Source organism: Anolis sagrei, chromosome 3, assembly GCF_037176765.1.
Source record: "Anolis sagrei isolate rAnoSag1 chromosome 3, rAnoSag1.mat, whole genome shotgun sequence".
Lineage (NCBI taxonomy): Eukaryota > Metazoa > Chordata > Lepidosauria > Squamata > Dactyloidae > Anolis > Anolis sagrei.
In genome coordinates, this window is record NC_090023.1 from 8,082,036 (window position 1) to 8,097,523 (window position 15,488).

At 39.7% G+C, this 15,488-nt stretch overlaps 1 protein-coding gene across 3 annotated transcripts in view; it reads left to right on the forward strand.

The window, feature by feature from the left end:
- Positions 1-15,488, forward strand: part of UVRAG (UV radiation resistance associated) — a 145,792-nt gene that overhangs the window by 62,517 nt on the left and 67,787 nt on the right. For all 3 annotated transcript variants that reach the window (XM_060771249.2, XM_060771250.2, XM_067466464.1), the window contains 5 exons: positions 3,834-3,939; positions 8,361-8,487; positions 10,648-10,732; positions 11,362-11,449; positions 13,156-13,216. In XM_060771249.2, the coding sequence (XP_060627232.2) occupies positions 3,834-3,939; positions 8,361-8,487; positions 10,648-10,732; positions 11,362-11,449; positions 13,156-13,216 (467 nt within the window). The remainder of the gene's footprint in view (positions 1-3,833; positions 3,940-8,360; positions 8,488-10,647; positions 10,733-11,361; positions 11,450-13,155; positions 13,217-15,488) is intronic.

A 15,488-nucleotide genomic window follows, 5' to 3' on the forward strand; every position in this document is an offset into this window, starting at 1 on the left:
TACCTTTAAATGTTGTCATGAATCATTTGTTTATTGACTCTTCCTGACAGTCATGTTTATTCTCCAGGAATGCATGTGGAAAGAATTTAAAAAAAAAATCTCTGAGAATTTACCACTGAGGAACCCTACCTAAAACATAATTAAATCCTTTCCCCCAGATTTTCTTATTTTGGGAGGATGTCTCCTAGACATGCCATGTCTAGTTGCAACCTCTATGTTAGCATAAGCGTAGTTGCTTTAGCTGTTCTTGGTTCTGAAGGCAATGGCCCATGGTTTTTCAAAAAGTACCTTTGTTTAGCCTACATATTCAAATGGTCACGTCTGTGTTTTGCAACAGAAAATTGAGTATGTAGACGGTTGAGTTTTTGTTAATCACACTTTTTGTTAGAATGCAAAACCCAGCCTATCTTGCGGTTCGTTTTAATAGAATTTGAGAGTAATCCAAACTGCATCATTGGAGCAAGTCAGAGGAGAAGGTATGGAGGAAATATGAACCTTGAAATGAGATAGTTGAAATGTTCTGACAGTAACTGGATGTCACTGTTTGCAGGTGGCACCTTTTACCATGGGGTTTGTAGAGTCTGGGAAGTGTCTCGGTAATATGCAGACTGAACTGATTTATGATACAGGGGTCTAGGCAGTTTACTGTAAAATGCATATCCATCTCAGACAGATAATTCAGAATCTTGTGTAATAGAATTATTCTGAAATTCAATACATTTGGCATTTTTTAGGGATAGGTTTCCATCCCTTTGTCAGCTTTTGGCCAATCTTCATGCAACAGAGAAGGGACTTGTTTAATGAGCAACAGGGTGGTGGGATAATCCCACTCTTACCCCAACTCCTGGTGTAGACAGATCCATGGCAAGGTTCATGCACATTGAAGATGCATTAGTAATATGTTATATGATTTCTCACTTGGATCTGTTCACATCTGATAGTGTCAGAGTATCCCTAGCCAGGGAAAGTAGGAGAGATGCCATACTCAGGCTTTCAGTTCTTAGATCTGGCAATCCCTGTAGTAATTAGACACCTAGAAGGAAGATTGCAGAGTAAGCAAGAGAGATTTTTGTCAAGCGTAGTCCACCTAACTTATGGTATTGATAGTAGACTACAGATGGATGAGAGTGAGAATGAAAAATACTATATTTAACCTGCAGAATGCCTTGCTAAAGGCATTGCTGTTACAATCACTACGAGAATTGGCTTTAAACAAGGGGTGGGTAATGTATTGTCGAAGGCTTTCATGGCCGGAATCAAGGGGTGGGTAGCTGAAGTAGATTGGAAGTCAGCTTTCTTCGGTGGGATCCTCTAGGACAGTGGTTCTCAACCTGGGGTCCCCAGATGTTTTTGGCCTTCAACTCCCAGAAATCCTAACAGCTGGTAAACTGGCTGGGATTTCTGGAAGTTGTAGACCAAAAACATCTAGGGACCCCCAGGTTGAGAACCACTGCACTAGGGCAATCCAACCTGTGGCTCTCCAGGTGTTTGGGACTCCAACTCCCAGAAGCCCTGGGCAACTTGCCCAATGATCAGGAATTCTGGAAGCTGAAACTCAAAACACCTGTCAGACCAAAGGTTGGAGAGCATTACTGTAGTGTCACACAGGCTTCTTATGCACCCTCTATTGGAAATTCCATAACCTATTGGAAATATGTGCGCCATAACCTTATTGAAAAGGTAAAAATGATGTCACATCCGTTTGGCAAATGTGAACATAGAGACCACCTTTTGAAACCACTAGTCAAGGAAAGCATGACTTTGTTAGAAGTCAACTCTTTGAGCAAGTTATATTCATAAGCATTCATGTAATGGCACACAGGTAACTCAGCTGTGAAACTGAAGAACCATGCCTTAAACTGCCAAAGATAAAGACATGCCACTACAAATATATATTTGGTTATCAGAGGATGATTGTTTCTTTGAAGCTGCAGTTTGCAGTTGCCCAAAAGATATACACTCCCTTGAAATCTCTTAGTTAAAATATGCACCCAGAGATTAAAAAAACAAAGTCTTCTTTGAAAAATAACATATCAGGTTTATTAACAAACTTCTCGTATATATTCAGCATACTAATCCATAGTCATAGAATCATAGAATCCTAGAGTTGGAAGAGACCTCATGGGCCATCCAGTCCAACCCCCTGCCAAGAAGCAGGAATATTGCATTCAAAGCACCCCTGACAGATGGCCATCCAGCCTCTGCTTAAAAGCCTCCAAAGAAGGAGCCTCCACCACACTCCAGGGCAGAGAGGTCCACTGCTGAATGGCTCTCACAGTCAGGAAGTTCTTCCTAATGTTCAGATGGAATCTCCTTTCTTATAGTTAAATGTCTTGAAGCTTATAGATATAGTCCAAACTGTATAACTGTACTTACTGAAGTCTGAAAGGAGACAAACTGCATCCACCTCCAATAAAATGAGGTCTAAAAGCATTAAATACGAAAATGTTGTCCTGTGTCTGAAGCCCCTTCCACACCAAAGAAGTACAGTCAAATTGGCAAACCAACATGTACATACAATATAGGTTAATAGTTATATACATTTACAAACAGTTAGTGGAGGCTTGGAAGGCTGCTATTTCCAACACCAAATCATTTTTGACTTATGACAAGGTAAACTGTCATGGTTTTTTTTTTCTGGGGCTAAGTTGTGTGACATCTCCAAGATCAGGGGTCCACAAACTTTTTAAACAGAGGGCCAGGTCACACTCCCTCAAACTATTGGAGGGCCGGATTATAATTTGAAAAAAATATATGAATGAATTCTTATGCATGTTGCACATATCTTATTTTTAGTATAAAAAAACACTTAAAAACCATACAATAATTAAAATGAGGAACAATGTTAACAAATATAAACTTATTAGTATTTCAATGGGAAATGTGGGCCTGCTTTTGGCTGATGAGATAGGATTGTTGTTGTTGTTATGTGCTTTCAAGTCGTTTCAGACTTAGGTTGACCCTGAGCAAGGGCCGGGTAAATGACCTTGGAGGGCCGCATCTGGCCCCCGGGCCTTAGTTTGAGGACCTCTGTCCAAGATCATCCAGTGGGTTTCCATGGCCAAGTGTGAAATCAAACCTCAGTCTCCAGAGTCATAGTCCAATGCTCAAACCACTACATCATGCTAGTCTGGTGCAGACATCACTTAGACTATATGAAGAATAAAATGAAACACCCAAAGTCCCCTGGAATACGGTAATCTGATCCCCAAATAGGGCATTTTTTATGTTAAACTGCTCAAAGAGGCCTTGTAACCTATTCAAAAGATAAATGTTTAAATTGCAGGATTTCAGGAGCAGCACGTCCCATTCCATTTTGGCCAGAAAAAGATGTCTGTTGGGATTCTAGTGCTGTCAAGGACCATTAAACATCTTGGAGCAGAGGTTGCATGTGGTCCAAGGGCCACAGCTTGGGAGACTCTGCTTTGAGCAAATGATTAGAGAGAAATGTCTTTTGTCACTCTGACGAGAGTTGGTATGACAATGGTGCAGAGGGCTGCCTTTCCCCATGTCTCAAAATAGGGACTTTAGAATGTGCTTTTATCTGCATTTGGTTCTCATGTTAAAAATCACCTGCAATGGGAGTTGAGAATTAATATCCTAGTACTGCTGGCTGGGTGGGTTGGAGTTGCTGAGAATAAATGGCTCCTCAAAGGCCACTTTATGAATTATAAGTATAAGTGAGTTGCAAACCTGGGATTTTCTGATTCATAGTTCTTTCTGATGGCCATTCTGCTCCACCAGTTCTCAATGATACGTAGCTTTCCTGCATTCAATGCTGTAGAATTATTTGCAAATGATGCTTAATTTCCTGTCTGTGCATTTGTTTGCAGGCTCCACCGGGCCCAATGTGCAATCAAACAGACTCAGGTAACCGTTCAGAAAATAGGAAGAGAAATCGAAGAGAAGCTGAGGCTTACGTCTACAAGCAATGAGCTGGTAGGTTTGAGGAGTTCTTTTGCTTTGGTTTCGCTTAGGCAGATGTCAGAAGGAAAGTTATGGGGTGCGTGCAAGCTTCTTCGAGAAACAAGTACATACAAACGGGGAACTTGCAAAGCATGGACTGGGTCTCATTTTAGAGATATGTGGGCTGATGCAGAGCTGCAAATTCAGCCCAGGCTCTGCTTTCCACATGCCTTACCTCATCTTCTGTAAGAGAGAACTCATTCGTTGTTGCCGGCCTTTCAACCATGTGTCCTCTGTTAAACATTTGCAATCAACCCGCGGTTCCTATATTTGTTTTTTGGTCTCAGTTAATATTTGAGGTGTATGGTATGATGGAATTTGAAGTCCATCTCGTGAGCTCTAGCACATTATAGAAAATCGCCATTTTATAACAGTAACAATTCAGAAATACCTATCAAATATTTGGAAATATGAACTGGGAATTGATATGGGCTGTTTTTGGAAAACAAAGATGCTGAAACAATAGCTTTGCAAAATGTATTCCAGATACATTTTTTTTAAAAAAGGCCTCATGTTTTGAGAGAATAGATTAATTTTGTTTTCCCCAACTTTCCCTTCGCTGCTGGGAATGATTGATCTGTAACGAGACCTTTCCAGAGGTAGAGGAAATCATTGGCCATCTCTATGCGATAATTGTAGCTATGTGGACTTTCTCAAGCAACATCATTCTTGCATGTAACTCAAGCTCCTTCTATTATTATTAAATGGAAATATTTATCTGGAAAGCCCTACATCTTGATGTATTCAATTAGACCTAAATTGCCGAGAAGGAAAAAAAAGGCAAATTAATAGGCCTCCTAATGCTGTGCAGTTATAAAGCATCGGTGTTGGCTTTGTGGCAAAGGAGCAAAAAGCGGCTGCCAGGAAAAACAAACTCCAACAGATTGGGATTAATGAGTTACCAGTGGAAAGTGTGGTGGACCTTGTAATTGTTGGGGCTGAGTGTAATAGCTGAGCTCGCCGACACTCTCTCAAGTTTTTGAGGATGAGCAAAATGCATGTAATGACTTCTTGGGCATGGAGACAAACATTTTAATTGTCAGTCCAGGCTCAGATTTTATAGGCTTTGGAACAAAGCAATGTATTGGCACCAACTAGTTTTTGAAAAACAGACATGGTTTGCTTTAAAATGGGGACCTGTATAGTTTGTGACTTAATTTGGAAATGTATATGAGCATACCTTGGTAGGCACCTAGAGCCTCATATCGATAATGTTAAAAGACATTTTGGATTGCATTCTCATCATGAAATCGTTATCAGCCCTGAGTGAGGATTCCTTCATTTTATTTTGATGATATTCTCCAAGTTTTGGAAGGCTTGACATGAAGTGCAAAATTCAAGTCCTTCATAACGCTTGGCTGTAAATATTAAGGAACATCAGGAGTTATTCTGCTGGCTCTCTAGTCAGTGGATTATTATATCTTTGTGTGTTTGTTTCAACACAGAACTAATTTTCTACCTTTAGCAGCAGTGTCTTATGTTGAGGCAATAGCCAAGTTTCCCTCTGATGTTTATATACAAACTAACCATCCCCTGCCACGCGTTGCTGTGGCTCAGTCTGTGTATATGTTTTGTGTGTGTATATTTTTGTATATATGTGTGTTTGTAGTTTTGCGAATGTGTTGTAATGTATTTTTTACATTTTGGCTTTTTAAAGTATCTTCCGCTGCATTTTTCAGTATTTTTATGAGTGATGGTCACTCATTGGCCTGGTAGGTGTCTTGTTTCCAAATTTGGTGTCAATTCGTCCAGTGGTTTTTGAGTTATGTTAATCCCACAAACGAACATTGCATTTTTATTTATATAGAAGATTATTTTACTCTATTATTTTGGTGTCAATTCATCCAGTGGTTTTTGAGCTATGTTAATCCCACAAACGAACATTACATTTTTATTTATATAGATTATTTTACTCTATTATTTTGGGGTCAATTCGTCCAGTGATTTTTGAGTTATGTTAATTCCACAAACGAACATTACATTTTTATTTATATAGATTATTTTACTCTATTATTTTGGTGTCAGTTTGTCCAGTGGTTTTTGAGTTATGTTAATCTCACAAACGAACATTACATTTTTAATTTATATAGATTATTTTACTCTATTATTTTGGTGTCAGTTTGTCCAGTGGTTTTTGAGTTATGTTAATCTCACAAACGAACATTACATTTTTAATTTATATAGATTATTTTACTCTATTATTTTGGTGTCAATTCGTCCAGTGATTTTTGAGTTATGTTAATCCCACAAACGAACATTACGTTTTTATTTATATAGATTATTTTACTCTATTATTTTGGTATCAATTCGTCCAGTGATTTTTGAGTTATGTTAATCCCACAAATGAACATTACGTTTTTATTTATATAGATTATTTTACTCTATTATTTTGGTGTCAATTCGTCCAGTGATTTTTGAGTTATGTTAATCCCACAAATGAACATTACATTTTTATTTATATAGATTATTTCACTCTATTATTTTGGTGTCAATTCGTCCAGTGGTTTTTGAGTTATGTTAATCCCACAAACGAACATTACATTTTTAATTTATATAGATTATTTTACTCTATTATTTTGGTGTCAATTCGTCCAGTGATTTTTGAGTTATGTTAATCCCACAAACGAACATTACATTTTTATTTATATAGATTATTTTACTCTATTATTTTGGTGTCAATTCGTCCAGTGGTTTTTGAGTTATGTTAATCCCATAAACGAACATTACATTTTTAATTTATATAGATTATTTTACTCTATTATTTTGGTGTCAATTCGTCCAGTGATTTTTGAGTTATGTTAATCCCACAAACGAACATTACATTTTTATTTATATCGATTATTTTACTTTATTATTTTGGTGTCAATTTGTCCAGGGTTTTTTGCGTTTGTTTGTTTGTTTATTTATTTACTTTATTTGTATACTGCCCCTCTCAGCCTTCCGGCAACTCGAGGCGGTTTACAAGGCAAAAATTCAATGCCACAAAAACACAAGTACAATTTAAAAACATTAACAGCAATAAAATCACAACAACCGCAATAAAAGCATAAGTCAATACATCCTGAATAAAAACATTGTCCAATTCCATCGTTTAGTTGTTCTGTTTTCCTATGTCCGTTACTCAGTATTTGCAAATGCTTGCAAATATTATGTCAGTCCCACAAACGAACGTTACATCTTTATTTATATAGATTAGAAAAAGAGTAGTAATATGCAAACAATCTGTTGTCGAAGGCTTTCATGGCCAGAATCACTGGGTTGCTGTGAGTTTTCCAGGCTGTATGGCCGTGTTGAGAACACAGAAATGGACCACTCTAAGAACTACCATGTCAGGCTACATAGAGAAGCCATTGAAATCCACAAGCATGTGGACATTTTCAGAAGGAAGGAAGAAACCATGAAAATGAACAAAATCTGGCTCCCAGTGTTTTTTAAAAAAACTCTAAAATCAAGACTGTAAATAAAGAGCAACACGCAAAAACAGGGAAATTCTAGACAAGAATCAGTCAGGGACAGCTAACACCTCCCAACAAAGGACACCAACACTGTGAATTGCCCCGAGCCCCCTTCTAGGTGGAGAAGGGCAGTATACAAATATTGCAAATAAATAATAAATAACCACCACCCCCCGGCAGCAATCAGTCAGGCTTTGAAGCTGCAAGGCCATTCAATGCTAATCAAGGTGGCCAGTTGCAACATTCACACTTGTCTCAAGCAGACAAGAGTTCTTTCTTTCACCCTGGACATTCCACAGATATATAAACCTCACTTGCCTAGTTTCCAACAGACCTCAGTCTCTGAGGATGCCTGCCATAGATGTGGGAGAAACATCAGGAGAGAATGCTTCTAGAACATGGCCATACAGCCCGGAAAACTCACACCATCCATTCAAACAATCCTTTCAACACATGAATCATATATAGCAAAAATGTAATACAACCTGGATATAAAGGTCTCACTCTCATAAGAACTGAGAAAAAGAAACCAAGACTAGGAATCGCTGTGATTGATTCTCTGTAGAGTCTTTTAAAAAAATCTCCCTCTTACATAGTTTGGAGTGCACCAAGCCCTCAATTTTCCCTTGAGGTTTGAGGCTCAGGATTGTGTATTTCTCCATGGGATTGGAAGCTCAGGATCCCCATTAAAGTGGGAAAATTGTGATTTTTTTTTAAAAAAAACCCCACAACAATTGCATGTACAGTTACCAGAACATGGTTTATTGCAGATTAAATTGAGTTTAACATGGTGCTGTTGCATAAAAGCTTGTCTTTTTATGATGGACGGGTTATGACCTTTTAGTGCATCAGCTTGTTGGAGGCTGTGTTCAGCACTTTACATAAATCAGAAGTGTAAACGTATTTACTAAGCACTTATTTTTACATTTTTTTATATAGAAAAAGGAGAGTGAGTGTTTACAGTTGAAGATTTTGGTGCTTCGAAATGAGCTGGAGAGGCAGAAAAAAGCCCTGGGCCGAGAGGTGGCCTTATTACATAAGGAACAAAGTACACTATTTGACAGAGGTAAGTGTCAGTAGAGTAGTTTTCTATACCAGACAGGCAGGTGGTCATGGAGTATTGAGATGTCCAAGAGCAGCCCAGTTTGTTCTTTGGTGGTGAGGCATTCCCACTGTAACACTAGGCCAGTAGGTTCCTTGCGTAGGTCTCTTCAAGCATCCAGACCCTCTCCTCTAAGCTCTTCTAGAAGTCAAGAAGCATGAGGACTTCATAATACATAATACAAATTACAAGAAAAGGGATTTGTAAAGGAGCGTAAAATTACTGCCACCAAATCTGTGAGGAAGCCGGACAATGATCAATATCAGCTTAGGAGCTGGTTTATAAAGGGACTATTATTTGCAGAAGTATTTATTCATTTGATAGCGTAGTGTTTACTGTCCCTGGTTTGGTTTTACTACTTATGCAGGCTGTTTGACTTAGGAGAAACTGTATCAAAGCAATGCTTAAAGAAACAGTAACAAGTTTATTGGAACAAGCAAGGTATAACAGATTCGATGTTTCTTCTCTAGAGGCACAAATCTTGATAGGTTACATTAGTAAGGTTTCATGAGCAACTTTAGGTACAGACTTTAAGAGGTTTCTGTAAACAGATGTATCATTCCTGGACAACTGTCCTAATAAAACAAATAAGCTAAAAGGCTTATTTAACAGAATTGGCTCCCAGCCAACTTTGATTCTTAACCCAGAATCAATAACCCCCTGTAGCTTTATCACTACCGGGTCCTTTCCTGTAACCACTTTGGTCACAAATTAGTTCCCTGAATCTCCACCCAGAGATTTCAGTCTTCCCTGTAACTCTAACGATCACAGACTCTTCCCTGTTTCTCCCACTAGAGAAATCAGTCCTTCCTGCAACTCTAATGGTCACAGACTCTTCCCTGTTTCTCCCACTAGAGAAATCAGTCCTTTCTGTAACGGTCACAGACTGCCTATTTCAAACAGCTGTGCAGCTAGGTGACATTTGGCTCCACCCCATTGGTATGGCAACTCAGGCCAAGCCAAGCCAGCCACCATCTCTAACAAAATATAATCCTACATACTTAACATTTATTAACTACTATTTAAACAACACATAACCATAGGAATAAAATTACACATCGTCACAGGATTCCATGCGAACATTGTTTTTTTTTTTTTTTTTTGGTGTTTGTTTTTACTCTAAGCATAGTTCAAGAGTGGAATAGATTGCTGTGGGCTCTCCACCTATGAGGGTTTCTTTAAATAGAGGTTGAAACCATATTTGCTGATTATTGTTGCACTCTAACACTGAAACACCCTTTCAGTCTGCACCACACCAGAGTCCAGTAATACTATCTAGAAATGTTTCTTAAGGAAAGCAGGTACAAAGGGGAAATGGGGGCATTTCCAAAAGGGTCACTAGAATAGAAAATACAAAATAGCAGTAATCCAAAAGTAGGAAATACAAAATAGTAGTATTCCAAAAATGGCAAGGTACATTAAGCCAAAAGAACCAGAATCCATAGCAGTTATTCAAACATGAATCCATAAACCAGAAAACAGGAGCTTCTTCCAAGGCATAGCCTTCCAGGAACAAATACATGAGCCAGAACAGGAAACATGAATCATAAACTTGAGAGCAGAGACAGTAATATCATCCTGTAGCAATGTTTTCTTCTTTGAGAGTACTGAAGCCAAATTACTTAATTTAAGCCTGTCCAGACACTCATGACATCATGCCGAACACACCTGGACTTCAAGGTCTTCTCGCAGTTTTTGTGAGAATATTTAGTTTGTCTGTTTTTTACTCCTTCCATTCTCAGGCCTAATCTAGTTTCCCGGGTAAACTCCCCATCAGCTCAAGGACTTTCACTTTCCCCGGTTGCTTGGGAACAAGCACTTGAATCTAAAACATTGGCCTCTTCTGCCTCGGCCTCATTTGTCTGTAATTCTGTCCTATCTGAGGCCTGCAATTCTTCCCGATCACACACAGACTCTTCATTTTGAAACCCAGCATCCCCCTCATCCTCTAACAAATCCTCAGCCACTTGCTGTGCCACAACAATTATGAGAATACATAATTGGCATTGTAAAGAGTAGTTTAAAACTTGAACCGCCAACAGTAGTGTTGCAGTGGTTGCCACTATTTACATCCAAGGAAGGAACAACAATCCAAATACATTCTTCCTGAAATGTCTTTGGTAGGAAATGTGTTTGAGGAGGAATATCGGCAGCTCATGCTAGACAAAGAACCCCTTCAAGAGTTGAGGAAAGAATGCACTGCTAAAAGGTAAGAGAAATCTCAGTTCTTTAAGTAATCCATTATAGCTACAGTCAGTTTGATCAGAATGGTGAAAAGGTGGCTTATTCCCCCCTCAGCTGTACACAATAATTAGTAATTATTTTGTGTATGAAACAAAAGTTTCTGTACATTGAAGCATCAGAAAGCAAAAGTGCCACATTCTCTGACGTCCAGTTTATGATTTTGGAGTGTTTTGCGTTTTCGAAAAACAGGTGCTTCAACATGTATACCATATATGGGAAAACTTCGGCCCTCCAGGTATTTTGGACTTCAACTCCCACACTTCCTAGCAGTTGGGAACTGTGAGAGTTGAAGTCCAAAAGGGCCAGAGTTTACCTGTGTCTGCTGTATACTCTTTCAGAAACACAAAACCGTATTACAGGTTTCCAATTACTCAGAATTAATGTCTTAATATAGATTAAGAAGGTGAAATCCATAATTAATGGTAATTTTGTTGAAGTTAACTATCATTTATGTCATGTTTAGTGTATTTTATTCTACCATTTTGAGTCTTATTTAAAATAATCTAAACTGGGGAAAATTAATTACTAGTGTGGGTTCTTTCATGCTTCCATCATTGGGAGGTTAACCATTTCAGTCTCTGTCTTATTTTACAGAGAGCAGTTCTTGAAGACGAATGCACAACTGACCATCAGATGCAGGCAATTACTTTCAGAGCTTTCCTATATTTACCCTATTGATACAGTAAGTTTCTGATTTTGTAGCCATACCAGCTCCAGAAGCATGCCACTGTTATTTGCATTTTTCTGAATAGTAGCTTAACTATTCAAAAGCAAAATGATAGCACTTAGTACCAAAGTTGGAGTATACGTTTATGTAAGCATGATTCTTCAGATTCAGTTTGTGGCATTTCTGTTAAAAAAGATATTGGATATCAATGCTGGGAAGCTCCATGGACGTGATGCTGCTAGTCTGAGTAGATAGGAGTAGGCTGGATTGGTTATTACGATGATTGTAAATCAAAACATGGTCCATCTAGCACAGGCATGGGGAAACTTTTTAACTTGGGGGCCTCATGCTAGCACTCCCTGCTAAGAGGACAGGCTTCTCGATGATGGAAGGGAAGGGAAGGGAAGGGAAGGGAAGGGAAGGAAGGGGAAAGAGGGAGAGGGAAGGAGGGAGGAAAGAGGGAAGGAAAGACAAAAGTGAAGGAAGGAAGGATGAAAGGGTGGAAGGAAAAGAAAGAGGAAGGAAAAAGAGAAGGAAGGGGGAAAGGGAGGAAGGGAAGGATAAAGCAAAGAGAAAAAGAAAGAAAGTCGAAAGGGAAGGAATGAAGGAGAAAGAGGGAGAGAGGGAAGGAAGGAAGGACGAAAGGGTGGAATGGAAGGATGGAAGGAGAAAGAGGGATTGAAGGGAGGGAGGTAAGGAGGAAGACAAGAGAGAAGGAAGGAAAGAAAGAAAGCGTGGAGGGGAAAGATGGAAGGAGAAAGAGGGATGGAAGGGAGGGAGGGAAGTAAGGAGGAAGAAAAGAGAAGGAAGGGAAGGAGGGAGGAAAGAGGGATGGAAAGACAAAAGGGAAGGAAGGATGAAAGAGTGGAAGGAAAAAGAAGAAAGGGAGGAAGGAAAGAATAAAGGAAAGAGAGAAAGGAAAAACAAAAGGAAAGGAACAAAGGAGAAAAAGGGAGAGAGGGAAAGAAGGAAGAAAGGACGGACCGACGAAAGGGTGGAAGGGAAGGATGGAAGGAGAAAGAGAGATGGAAGGGAGAGAGGGAAGTAAGGAGGAAGGAAAGAGAAGGAAGGAAAGAAAGGATGAAAGGGAAGGTTGGAAGGGAGGGAAGAAGGAAGGAGAAAGAGGGAGAGAGGGAAAGAAGGAAGGAAGGACAAAGAGGTGGAAGGGAAGTAGAAAGTGGGAGAGAAGGAGAAAGGCAATAGAGAAGGAAGGATGGTAAGAGAGAGGAGGGCCTGAGAAAAGAGCTCAAGGGGTTGCATCCGGCCCCCAGACCTGAGTTTGACCATACCTTGCACAACATATTGTCGCAGTTAGGACATGTGGTAGACATCTTGTTTACATTATTATAGTGGTGAAGGTTCTTCTCTAGGCTCTCCCTGTACCATTAATTTTGTTGAAACAATGGAGAGAAGGGCCAAATACAACTTCACTGCTCTTAATCCTCAAGAGCAAAGTATTCCTTTGGCAAGGGTTAAGTTTGCAGCTCCATCTCTGAAGCAGTGAGGAGAGAAGGCAAATTGTAGAGCGGCACTTTGCTACCCAAATAGAACATGACTTTTGATTTCTTCTGCCTAGCTTTCCTGTTAAACATTTAGGACACATGTTTGAAGGCCTGTCTGCTCCCATTATATGTTACATTTTTGATCCTGTTGTTTACGGCTTGAGCTTTTATTCTCCAATGGCTGCGGTCCAACCTCCCTTTCTGCTTTTAAATCCACAGAATGATCAAAAGGATTATTTTATTTGTGGAGTCAAGTTGCCCAATTCTGAAGACTTTCAAGGTAATTGGGCCTTTTTTACCTGCTCATTTTCAGTATCCAATTGCAGCGTGCCAGCAACCTAATGTAATAACCCAAATGACAGAATCAGTTGGAAGTGTGGTGATGTTTTACAAGGAACACTCCCAGACAGTTTCATGAAGAATATTCACATTTAAGGGCAGGAAACCCCTTAGCAATGAATTACTTTATGCTTCATTGCTATAATTAGCCTCTTTGTGCACATCTACTAGTCTTACTAGTTCATAATATCTCATGCTAATCCATCCATACATTCCTTTGGTAGTTATAGCCTCAAAGCAAAAGAAAAATAGCACTGTTGTCAACAACATTCTTGCTTTGCGCAAAGTAGAGAGATTGCCTCTATCTGGTTACATTCTTAGTTGGCGGTAGATTTTGCCATGTCCACATTATCATTTTGAAACTCAACATTGCTTCAAATAGGCAAAGAAAGTATATGTTTTTATATCCTGTTTCTTTGAGGTTTTTTTACACGCCCCCAAAAGGAACAGATTGCTCCTTCAGCCTTCCTAGAATGACCATTCATAGTAGACAGGATGGCTGAAGGAGCAATCCACAACAATGAAGCCATACCCAAGTTGTACACTTTTGCCTCTTCTGTACTGAATTGACCAAAAGAAGACACAAAACTATTGTGTGGCCTTTTTGGGACACTAAAGTACAAGTGGAAGTAACTCCCTAAATCAGTGGTTCCCAATCTTTTTTTAGCCAGAGCTGACTCTCCAACCAAAAGGGTTATGAAAATTAACGAGATATTAACAAGCTGCAATGTGTCCAGAGGAGAAGAAGCCTTATGAGGAGTGGCTTAAAGAGCTGGGCATGTTTAGCCTGAAGAAGAGAGGGCTGAGAGGAGACATGATGAGGGCTATGTAGAAATATGTAAGAGGAAGTCACAGGGAGGAGGGAGCAAGCAACCCTGGAGACTAGGACGCAGAACAATGGCTTCAAACTACAAGAAAAGAGATTCCATCTGAACATCAGGAAGAACTTCCTGACAGAGCTCTTCAGCAGTGGAACTCTCTGCCCTGAAGTGTGGTGGAAGCTCCTTCTTTGGGGGCTTCTAAGCAGAGGCTGTATGGCTATCTGTCGCGGGTGCTTTGAATGCAATTTTCCTGCTTCTTGGCAGGGGGGTTGGACTGGATGGTCCATGAGGTCTCTTCCAACTCTACGATTCTATGATTCTAAAGTTTTTGGTCAACTTTAGATTCATTTTGGTTATTTGGGTTGATGATTCAGAAACTTGCATTGGATAGACCACATCAGCTCTAGTTTCTGATACAGAACATCTGCCATCTAGTAGTCATCATCTGCTTGCCCACAGAAAACCATATTTAATAAGCCTCAGCACTATAAAAAGGTTTCACGAGACTAGTTGCTCTTGTTGCAACGATGTAGTAACAGTGAGGCTGCGGACCATATTTTAGTTCTTGCTGACCACTGGTGGTCCATGGACCACTGGTTGGGAACCATTGTCCTAAATAGTAGGCTTCGTATTCATAAAAAAGTTGCTGCTCTTTGTACAAAAGACCTGACCCACTGCTCCCCTTGACCTACTTCAACAACCTGCTGCTCTAAGAGTGCCAATAAAGCGAATGCTGTTCTTGGCAAGCTTGCTTCACAGAATTAGGCTGACTACTCCCCAGAAAACCTGAAAACTGAATGGAGAAAGTACGAAATTGGGCTCAAAGAGTGGCTTTCATCTTATTTTCTTGGAAGTTAAAGCAGACAGGTAGTGGAAAATTAGATTTGAGCGGGAGACGATGGAGTTAACCCATGACAGCAAAATACTTTGCTGTAATGAAATACATATTTTTGCTTCCCGGTCCACCTCCCCCTCTCCGTCCCACATTCTACAGCAAGACTTTGGGATTTTCTCCCCCGAAAAAATAGTTTTCCAGTTACAGTGTCTTGTCTCCTGTTACCAAAAGCTTGGCACAAATTCATGGAAGTCAGGGGTGTGATAGGCTCTGCCTTCCCATGTTTCTCCAAAAGCTTTCTTTTTTCCCTTATTCTTCTTATAGAGAAGCCCAAATATATGGAATATGAGAACATCTGTTAGTCAAAATCGTTAGCTCATGTGCCCTAATGGGAAGGGGTGGGAGAAAAGAGAGAGAGAGAGTGGGAGAGATATAAGATGGGGGAGATGCATTTGGTAAGTGTGAGTTGAAGGAGGCAACTCCACCAGAGGAATTCAGATAGATAATAATGAGTGAGAATGAGGACTCTGGGATGGTTTAAAGCTTTGTTGGATTGG